Source organism: Solanum lycopersicum, chromosome 11 (assembly GCF_036512215.1).
Source record: "Solanum lycopersicum chromosome 11, SLM_r2.1".
NCBI lineage: Eukaryota > Viridiplantae > Streptophyta > Magnoliopsida > Solanales > Solanaceae > Solanum > Solanum lycopersicum.
This window is the reverse complement of record NC_090810.1, coordinates 1,860,548-1,872,544: the sequence shown is the minus strand read 5'-3', so window position 1 is coordinate 1,872,544 and position 11,997 is coordinate 1,860,548. Positions and strand designations below refer to the sequence as shown.

At 28.4% G+C, this 11,997-nt stretch overlaps 1 protein-coding gene across 1 annotated transcript; it reads left to right on the top strand.

Moving 5' to 3' along the window:
• The first annotated feature begins 4,311 nt into the window (after positions 1-4,311).
• OFP29 (OVATE family protein OFP29) lies at positions 4,312-6,469 on the top strand. Its single transcript, XM_004250421.5, has one exon. It carries the CDS (start codon positions 5,617-5,619, stop codon positions 6,319-6,321), a length of 705 nt encoding a protein of 234 aa, XP_004250469.5. The 5' UTR covers positions 4,312-5,616; the 3' UTR covers positions 6,322-6,469.
• The last annotated feature ends 5,528 nt before the right edge of the window (positions 6,470-11,997 follow it).

Here is an 11,997-nt window from a genome sequence, read left to right as displayed (position 1 = left end):
TAAATTCTTATTTTGGTCCTTGTGAATTGTGATATTATTAAAGGGAAGTTTTGAAGTAACAGTAAAGTTATCTCTGTGTGATTTATGGGATCACATATTCAAGCCATGAAAACAGTCGATGCTTGCATCAAGATAGATGGCCTACGTCACACCCCTTAACGTGTGTCAGTACAGAATACTTAGTGCACTGAACTGTTTCTTTGATCTTATATGGCTAATGTAATTAACCTTCTAGTAATAATTAAAATATGTTCTTTATGATGGTGTCTATAGCTAGAAAATATGATATATTTGAACTATTTTTAAAAGTTTATTACCTTTAATATAAAGTAATAATACAAATTTTACATAGTAAATGTCTATGCAATATGTGATAGAAGCCCTACTAGCGTAGCAAGTCTGGTCGCTGGTGTGCTGTTCGTTCTAGCGATAGGCTTCAAGCGCGATTCTGATTCTCAATTTGGTTTTCTGTTCTGGAATGAATCTGTTCTAAAGAAAGACCTGCCTATATTGAAGAGGGGCTGGTTCACGGTAATGAATGGTTGTATCGGTCGGGGCAAGCACAGCACTAAGGATTTATAATAATTCATAAAATTTGTGATTATTTACGAATAAATTAAATGGATCAAAAGTACACACCGCATCTCAATTAATTGAAGGCTAAATATACTTATTCAATTCTACAAAGACCATAATCAAAATTTATCATTTTAATTAATTGAAAGTAATTATGAGAACAATTAGAGCAAATTAAAGGTAAATATAATTGAACTCTAATCATAGAATTAAGGTCAATATATCATTATGTACCTCACCTACTAGTCATGAGGAGTGGTAGAGAGGGGACAAAACAATTCATATACATACTTTTTTTTTGCCACTTGAGAAAATATTTTTTTTAAAAAAAAATTAATTAAGATTATGAAGATAAGAATCTCAATATTCCTAAACAAAATTTTCTAATTAATCACACGAGGGAAGTATCAGAAGAAATTTCTTGATAATTTAAAAATAATTGAGACTAGATTAATAAAATAGCCTAATATTGTTGGAACTTTGTACTTAGATAGTTTTTTATGAATATATATATAATTCTTAAACTTGTACGTTCAAAAAAATTTATCATGATAACAAGAGGATGTGGCATGTGTATTAATTATGTGTTATATCTTATGGAATTATTTTTCATTTGCCTTTTACTAATTTTATTTGTGATATTATATTCGATATGCTATTGTTGAATTAAAAATTACTTTTAATTTCAATTAATTATATGATCGACATACTTTTCATTTTAATCAGTCTAAAACAAATGCTAGCTAGAAGGCGATCGATTGGCTTGGAGAGGAAAGGAAACCTAAAAACTAAAAATAAAAAGATATAAATGAATTGAATAAAGAATGTATAGAACCTTAAGCATTATTGAGAGTAAAAGGGGGTATCCACATAGAAGGTTTATTATATTTATCTTTCGATTTCACAGCGAAAATGTTCAAAGCATTATCTTCGTCAATTATCTTGATATCGAAAAGAAAGAGGACAAGGTCTTACATATTTAAAAGTCAGAAAAAAGATAAATTTCCCGTCTTATCGGGAAGGATTTGGAATGGAATAATATCGATTCATACAGAAGAAAAGGAGAGTGAGTACTGATCTGATAAAAAAAAAGGTGGGGGAAGGTGATTCCATGATTATAAGTTCATTCCATACCGGACCAGGCCGGAATAGGGTTATATACATTCTCATAATGAGAAGGGGCCATTCGGGCCTATCATGAAAAATATATTTCTTTTTCATATTTTATTGCCTTCGACTTGTCCAAGGAATGAGCTTCCCCAGAGTAAAATCCCGTGGACAGGATTTATGGCTACACAAACTGTTGAGAACAGTTCTAGATCTGGTCCAAGACGAACTGCAGTAGGAGATTTATTAAAACCATTGAATTCGGAATATGGTAAAGTAGCTCCTGGGTGGGGAATAGATCGATATGAACAGGGCAGAAGACGATCCAAAAAGCGAAGGCTCACCCAGTTGTGGTGGTCTAGCTCAACCTCCAAGTAGGAATAGATTCTATGAGTCGTGATCCAGTTAAGATAGGGGGCATTTTTATTTGATAAATATTAGTAACACTATAAACATTTTATCTATATCAAATCTCACTTATTTGAGAAAAAAAAATTACAAAAATATTTTTTAAAAGAGTAATTTTGAAACATTATAAATTCTTCCTCTTGAGTAATTATATATAGATGGAGATAGAACACATGTGTTTTGTCCACTAGTTAAAAGAAATGTCCTCTATGTTTTATGAAGCAAAAAAATTGTTGATTCACTATTATTAGGCTATGGTCCAATTTCTTCAATTATATATATGAGTTATGACAACCTTTTATCAGAGTTTTTAATCATAATTATATTGCATGCATGCATGCATGATATATAGCTCATAATGATGACCCCTTCTTGTCTTTCATTAAGCTACACTTCAAATATTTTTTGGTTAAATAGATAGACAAATTTTTTAAGTTTCTCGATAAATTTTATTTAAACACTCGAAATGATATGTCACCTGTTTTAATTAAGAACATAATTAAGCATTTCTCTTAGAAATCTTGAATTCAAATTTTGATTTAAAAAATTATGTCTTCTAAAGAGTCCGTTAAGAAGTTAAGATAACCATGATAAATATGTCTTTTTTGGTTATACGCATCAAATTCAATTGAAATAAGTCTAATGCTTTGTTGCTTATTGAACTAATGCATATATATAATTAAAATTAAAATAACATATTTTAAATCCTTAGCTTATTTACATAATATACAATACTTGTGAATATACACAATTTATTTTTAAAATTGAAATTAAAAGTATATTTAATAGAAACACTTTATTATGTGCTTAGATGCTCGAAAAATTAATTGTAATTCAAATTATGTCTACTTAAAATTTACTCACAAATTATTGACTATGTATTAAGCCAAGTTTTTAACAGAAAAATGAAAATATTTAATGTGTGAGTTTTTGTGTGTGTAATTATTTGTTGAAAGATGTTTCTCTTTATTTGCTACAGTATATATACTCAAGTGTCTTTTCTAATGATAGTACACAGTAAAGAGGAAGGTGATAATTATTTTTCCAATTTTAATTTAACACGAAATTTAAAAAAATAATTTTTAATTTTTTTTAGAATAAATAGGAAGATGATAATTGTTTGCCTTTTTTTAAAAAAAAATATTCAAGTGTCTTTACTAAAGACATTTAGAATAAAAATATTATTTAATTCATCATTTTATATATATCATGAAAAAATAGAAATTAAAGAATTGTAAATAAAAAGTATATTCTTTTTGAAATGAATTGAAAAAATAGTAGAACAAACAATGTGGAGTATAGTTTAAATCCTCCGGGGTACATACTTGCTTTTATTAGGGAGAGTTTTACCCGTTAATGTAGAATATAATTAGAAATAAAAATAATTTACTAATGATATAATTTTTCAAAATTAATATTATTATTTCCTCAGTGCTGATTAACACAAGACATTTGGAATGTTAAAAGTCAATCAACTTTTTTTATTGATTAAAATTACTTTATATACCTTTTAATTATTCTAAATTGTTGATTATAACATTTTATAATATTTTTATATTCTTTAATAATTTTTAAAATTTTCTTAAAGCTTCTATATCTAAATTTACGGAAATTTAAACTTTGAAGTGTCACTTCAGTATTTGAAGTATCGTAGTGTTATTTCATGGTTGTACACTACTTTATATTATATTTTAAAATTAAAAAGAGAAAAAACTATAACATAAATTATTAGCGGTTGCAGAGAAATAAAAGTAAGAAAAAACAGTGAGTATATGAGGAGCCTTATAAATGATAATAATAATAATAAATTCATTGCAAATAAATGGAAAGGTAAAAAATAGAAGCAAATTATACTATTATAACTTTACTATATAATTTTGAATATCAACATTTTGATGTCCTTTTCTCTGAATTTCTGATTTCTTTAATAATGTTTGATGTATTAAAAATTATATCATAATGTTAGCCGATAAGTAAATATTTTAATTTTGAAAATATATATTAATTTAAATATTTAAATTCATTCTTATCATATTTCGTGAATATACACTATTATTATATCATATAAATTTTGAAGGTCATAACGATCATTTTATAAAATGTCATGTTTGAATGTGTATACTTCAAAATTAAAATATTTAGTTATTAATTGAAGTTTGAATATTATATATATATATATATATATATATATGAATATGAGAGTGATCATACAACGCGATGGTAAATTTTCTTAAATTTTAAAAGATAAATAAAATTGATAGCTTTTTTAGTGTAAAAAAAATTGTATATAGAAACAAATCTATATTATGCATGACAAAAAGTAAGATGACCCTAAATGTTTAATAACAACAAATGAATTATGCAAATAATGTTGGTTCTTAGAAAGCACAAAGGACCAAAAATAAGAAAAAAAAAATTAGAAATCTATTTTTATTATTATTTATTACATATATGATTTAGCTTGAAGGAACATATCTTATCATGAAATTCTGTAGCTAACATTATTATAAGAACTTATCAATGATAAGATTAAGACATTAAATTATTATGAGGCTGCATTTTTTTGGCTAAGCATACTTGATAATTAAAAAATAATTGTAACATTTCTCTTATGCACACCTCTTCAAAAGTTATAATAATAATAATAATATATCCACTTAATTTAATAAGTAAAGTCTGAAAAATTACGATATACATATATTTTATCCTACTTTCGATCTATTCACTTTTCTCTTCTGAAATATTTTTTTGAGATTTTACTGATAAGTAATTTCTTAGAGAGTACGTCCAAGCTAAGAACATCACTTATTTAGAAACCGAAAAAATATTACTATGAATTTTTTTTTGTTATATAACTTTCAATTCCAATCAATTGCACTATTGCTATCTTCATATTTTCGTGATAGTGCATTTATTAAAACCATTAAATTCTTATTTTATTTTATTTTTTTAAAAAAAAACATTACTTACAATTAAATAACACACATGAAATAGACCTAACCACCACCCTCCCATTTCCTCTCCACCTTCCTCTCACCTCTCTCTCTTTATATCTCTCCCTATTCCTTTTTATTATCACCATTAATACCAACCAAAAAAAAAAAAAAATCACAAACTTTTTGAAATCCCAAAAAAATCACTAGAATATACAAACTATCCCCAAAAAAATTCTTTGTATCCCAATAACCATTAGAAACTACCTCAAAAAGTTGGAATTTTGAAGGAAAAAAAAACACACAACTTTTTTGTACCTTAAAAACCATTAGAAACAACCCCAAAAACTTGGAATTCTTGAAAAAAAAAATTACAACTTTTTTTTTGTATATCCCAAATACCATTACAAACAACCCCAAAAAGTTGGAATTCTTGAAAAAAAAAATTACAACTTTTTTTTTTTTTTGTATATCCCAAAATACCAATACAAACATCCCCAAAAAGTTGGATTTCTTGAAAACAAAAAAATCACAACTTTTTTGTATCCCAAAAAGTTGGATTTCTTTTTTTAAAAAAAAGAACCATTTTTTTATGGGCAAGAAAATGAATCTTGGTTCATGGCAATGGCCTTCTTGTACTCATTCCAAGACTCAATCTTTTAGAGCAAACCACATTTTCAAGACTATAAATTCCATCTTTTTAGACCCTTCAAACACTGATCATCATCATCATGGGGTTGTTGAAATTGAAACCACACCAGAATCTTGGTTCACAAATTCTTCAGAATCAGCAAGTTTTTCCACAGAGTCTGAAGAAACAGGGGAACCATTAATGGAGTTAATCATTAAAGGGGTTCGCTCCGAAAGACTGTTCTTTGAGCCAAATTGTACTAGCTCATCAATCTTAGAACACCAGGATCAGAGTCAGAGTCAGAGTCGGGATCAGGATCAGAGTCAAAGTCAGAGTCAGGAGAAACTAAAAGAAATTGAAGAAGATGTTGATGAAGAATTGCCATTTAAGGAAAGTGTGGCATTGGCGTTGGAATCAGAGGATCCATATTTGGATTTTAAGAAATCAATGGAAGAAATGGTGGACACACATGAGATTAAAGATTGGGAATCTTTACAAGAATTATTACAATGGTATTTGAAGATGAATGGAAAAAATAATCATGGTTTTATTATTGGTGCTTTTGTTGATTTACTTATTGGATTTACACCTTCTAATTGTGATTCAATTACTTGTTATTCTTCTGCTGCTTCTTCTTTTTCTTCAATTGAGGAGAAGGGGGAATAGTGATAACTAGGAAAAAAAATTTGTAATATTTATGTATATTATTATGGTAAAAAGTAGTAGTGACATTGGATTATGGTAGGAGGGTGATAATAATAATGTTGATATCGGAACTAGACAATATTCGATTACCTGTTAATATTTTGCTCTATTCTTCTATCTTCTTATTTTTCTATCTTGACTTATAGCGAATTACACTTGTGTCGTGTCTCTGTCCCCGAGACTTTTTGTGTCCTACTTCTATCTCTCCTTGTACCATTTTATTACTCTCTCCGTTTGCTATTATTTATAAAAAGTTTGACTAATATTTTAAAATTTGTTTTTTTTATCATATTGATATGCAAAATTGCAGTTTATAGTATAGTTTTTGAATATCTAAATTTTTTGTTTAAAATATCGAATTAATGTAATATAATTTAACTTTGAAAATTAATCAAAATTAACTTTTGAAAAGCTCAACATGACAAATAAAAATAGACAAATTTAGTAGAATATATCTGTATTTGTCTTTATATGTTTAAACCATCTCAGTCTCGTTTTCCGTATCTTCTTTACTATGAAGGTTACTCACATGTTGTCTTGAATAACTTCGTTCCTGAATCCTGATTATATCTTTCTTTATATGTTTGAACCATGTCTCATTTTCCGTATCTTCTTTATTATGAAGGTCACTCACATGTTGTCTTGAATAACTTCGTTCCTGAATCCTGATTATATCTCTCTTTAATGTTCTTATTATCGTTATCCTCAATTCTTTGAAAATGCAAGTTCTTGACTGATCGACAAATACTTTACTTCATACGAGGTAACATAATTGATCTAATCAACATATAATATGTAACATTATCATTAATCTCCTTACTCCAAGTGGCTCTCCATTTCAAAGAGAAGAGTGGTGCAACAAAACCAAAAATAATGCCTCTTAACAATTTCATTAGAGTGATGCCCTTGCATAATAGAGCGTTTATAAATATTAATAAAAAGTGTTAAATATTTATTATTATTCATTAATTGTCAATGAATCGAATATTATTATAAACTTAAAAAATATTTATAGATAATTAAATTATATTATTAATTAATTATCGTTAAAAAATATTTTTGATATAGTATCATTGTACCTTACCATGATTAAAAGTACCTTCCTTTGAGTTTGACATACCAACAAACACTATCATTCTGCCTTTTTCATGGGTTTTAAGACAATGCTTGGCAACATTAAATGAAGCATAATAGATAGACAATGTAGATACTCCCTCTATTTAAAATTATCTGAAATAATAAAATTATTTTATCGATTTTGAAGTTTAAGATAAAATTAATTATTTTTTCTTTATTTTACTTTTGGTATAATTTTTCTTGAAAATAACAAAGTCTTTGATATGAGGCGCTATTTACTTCTTGAAGTTGTTAATTTAATTTATCGGCATAATGAATAAATATAGGGCAACTTTCATATATAACAAATATAAAATTTATATTTGTATTTTATAGTAAAATTTGCATAATTGCGCTCCATAGCAAACTTATATATATAATTTGCTATACACATACAATTGAAGCGAATTGTATGAAACGAGAAAGAGAGAAATTGTATACAATTTGAATTGTATAAAACAAGAAAGCGAGAAAGGCAAAATTGAATTGTATAAAATGAGAAATTGAGAAATTATATACAATTTGAATTTGTATAAAATGAGAAAGAGAAAAAGGTAAATAGAGACTTGTGCATGGAATATACAATTGAATCGAATTGTATAAAATGAGAAAGAGAGAAATTATATACAATTTGAATTTGTATAAAACGAGAAAGGCGAAAGAGACTTGCGCAGGGAAATATTTGTATTGTATAATTATAAGTGCATAGGACGAAGACATATGTATTTGCATGTGTTTATACAATTTTCTCTCGCTTTATACAGTTAGAAACACAACTTACACAATTCTATTGTATAAAGCGAGAGAGGCGAGCGACAGAGGGAGAGTGGCGAGCGAGAATGTGACGGAGAGAGCGACTGACAAACAATTTGCCATGGAACACAAATAAATCAAAGGATAGGTACTATATATATTTTATATTATTAGTTTGTCATTCTATACAATTATCCCATAAATATATACTTTAATTTGATCTCAACTGATAATGATGTCTTCTAACTGTATACACAAGTAGATAGTTAAACATGCATCTTACTTGACATCCTACATGATAATTTTGTGTTCTAATTGTATCATATCACTATTTGTTCAATTTTATACAAATCTAAATATTTATTTGTGCACACTTAAAATTAAAGTGTACACATATCAACTAAAGTCAAATTAAATGTCTATTCAGGTTTCTACATTTCTTGGCAAGGTGACTTTAGCAATTGCATACTCATTAATGAAAATGACACATAAATTGAGTAAATATTTAACGAAGAGAAATTACAATTTATATACAAACTAGATTAAAATAATATTAATAAAAGTTCTTTATAATTATTATTCTTAAGTAGCGTATAAAAAAAAAGAGATAAATAATTTGAAACGGAAAAAAAATATTATCACATATAGAAAGAAGCATGTGTTTATTGATAGGAATTTGTGTCAAAAACATCTTTATGATTTAAAAAAGGGTAGTTAGAAGATCATGTGGTGTGAATAAGAATAATGTCTCTATAAACATTAGTTAAAAGTAGTTTTCTATATGTATATATATATATTCATACAGCCTGGATAACAAGGATTATAATTTATAGGTGTTAATATTAATTTGGACCATAGTTGCTCAAACAATATAATGCCATGTCTTTCAACTATGTGCCCACTATTTATTTATTTATTTTTGGACCATATTCTTTGACTTCAATTAAGAGTTAGGCATGAATCTTGCATGAGATTCAAAGGGAGATAATGAAATTTGTGTACAAGTAACATGATCCATGGGTGTGACCTATCTTAGTGATCAACGACGTGGATTGATATTTATAAGATTTTAGATTTGCTTTTTTGTATGGATAAATTTTATGAATAATTTCTTTTATGTATTTAAGTTTTGATAAATATAGTTGTATTGTATTTTTGTTGATAAAAAAAGTAAGTATTTTGTAAAATCAACTAAGGTGCACGTAAATTAAGCATTATGAAAGCATAGACTATGAAGTTATCATGTCATAACACGTAATCTATTTTATTTTCAAGATTAATTACTAATCTAATTTATCATTGAAAGTTATCTATTTACGCTTAATTTAACCTTTCACAACGTGAATTAATTATCGATTTTTTTCAATTTAAACTACTAAAAATAATGGTCTTTAAAAAATGATTGAAGTCATTTAAAGTGATTTATTATTTTTCAAATTTTTTTTTTTTATGTATTTCTATAAATATCTTTTACATTTTAGTTTGAAATATAAATCTCTAGCTCCTCTACCCTGTCAAAACATGAATTAATAAAAGTCAAAAGTTTCTTTCCCAAGAAAAGACATATGGATCACCAATCAATTGTCTTGCATGTATTTTGTGCCCTACTAATTTAGATTTCCTATTCGTATCGCCCCCGATCTCGTAGAGATAGAGATATTATTTTCAAATCATGTTGTAGAATTGTGGTGGAGTAATAATTTTTGGAATACAACATGATATAAGGGGCAACCCAAAACACATCCCACAACATTAACTTCGCCCCCGATCTCGTAGAGATAGAGATATTATGCACAAAATCATGTTGTAGAATTGTGGTGGAGTAATAATTTTTGGAATACAACATGATATAAGGGGCAACCCAAAACACATCCCACAACATGTTGTATTCCAAAAATTATTACTCCACCACAATTCTACGTCCAAATAGTTTTCCATAAATAAAATTCCAAAAACGGAAAAAAGGTAAAACTTATCTATGGTCAAACGAGCACTTAATTCGTAGACTCCTATTATATGACTTTTACGAATTAAGTGTTACCTACAAATCTACCGGGTATTTCACCTGATCGCGATATTGACCCCATATGTTTTATAAAAGGATAAACAGTAAAAAAAAATTATTAGCAAAAAAGAACAAGAAGCAAGAATTCATCAGAACAGTGTTGTTATTGTAAAGGAAACAAACATAAAAAGTTATTTGACCATTTCATGATGAAAAAATGGAATTATGACAACATTGCTTTTATGATGATGAATAGTTTGTATACAATCTTAGCACATGGATGTAAGAGAATAGTGAAATATATACAGAAAATGAGGTCACTATTATAAACTGACAAATAACAATCACTCATCATCTATTTGTTCAAAAACAAGAGCAAACCGACCACCTGCTTTCTACTGTAGTCTGCCAATATTGCATTTTGAAGGAGTAACTCAATGTAATTTCGCGAGTGGAGTCCAAAGAGGTGAGTGTGTACGCAACTTCACTCCTTACCTTGTGAAGATATAGAGGTTTCTGACAGGCCCTCGGTTCAAGTGAAACATACTTGTTAAACTCAAGTATTGCATTTAAAAGAATAACGACATATCCAGTGTAATCTCATTACAAGTGAGGTATGAGAAGGAAGTTATGTGTACACGACTTACCCCTTTATTGTGAAGATAGACCCTTAGTTCAAGCAAAACATATCAAATCGAGTATTGCTTGTATTTTAAAAAGTAGAGAAAAAGGTTTCTGGCGATGAATATAGAGGCGGAGCTAGGTTGGGGTTCATGGGTTCGGACGAACCCATTAGTTTTCCCCTAGATCCTATATTTGTACTAGAAAATTAATTAAACATTTATGTATATTAATTTGTGAACCGCTAACGAAGTTGATTAACAGTCATTAACAAAATTTAGAACCTCCAAAGTCTTTATCTTGACTTTGCCTCTTGCACGGGGAGAGGTGGGGTCAAATGGCGAAGCTAGGGCGGTTTGGCTAAGTGCAGTAGTTTTGGTCCAAATCATATACATGTCGTAAATAAATCAATTGAATGTATACAAATTATTGATATAGAATCTCAAACTCATAAACTTCAAATTTTGACCTCGTCTCTTACAAGTACTCTTGTGAACAAAGTTTTCTTGAAATCCTTTTGCCTATGAAAGAATTAGGAACATGCAATGTACAACTACATGATTAGCCTGATAAAAGTAAACACAAGGGGTGGTGACAATTGGACATGTTGGGTCAAAATCCAACCCAACCAATATTTGCTTGGATCAAAACGGGTTAGGTAGTGGATTATATAACGGGTCAAGACCCCACCCAACTCAATTTTACATAAACGTAATTATTTTATTTGTGCTGCTTGCCAAACAGATTTCTATTCACAAATAATGGACAACATAGAGTAGACACATGGGATTTGTCAGAATAGACTGATTCTAAATCCTGAATCCGCCAATCATGATCAATCTGGAAACTTATCCTTCCACATACCCATGCAAGAAAAATATCAAAAAGTGTTGGGCTAAATCAGCCTAAAGATACTCGTAACGAACCTCACACCATTAGGAGATCCTACACCTTATATGTAGCTTCCAAATCTACTGTGTTCGCGCAACAGGCGTTACACTAGAATCAAGCAAGGTACAAGTATCAGTTGAACAAAGCATTAGTTCAAAAATGAAGCTGCACTAACAAGGTTTTCAACAGATAGAATCAACAAAGTAACCAAGTTGTTATAGGAGGAAATTAAATAGCGAGGTGGATCGCGG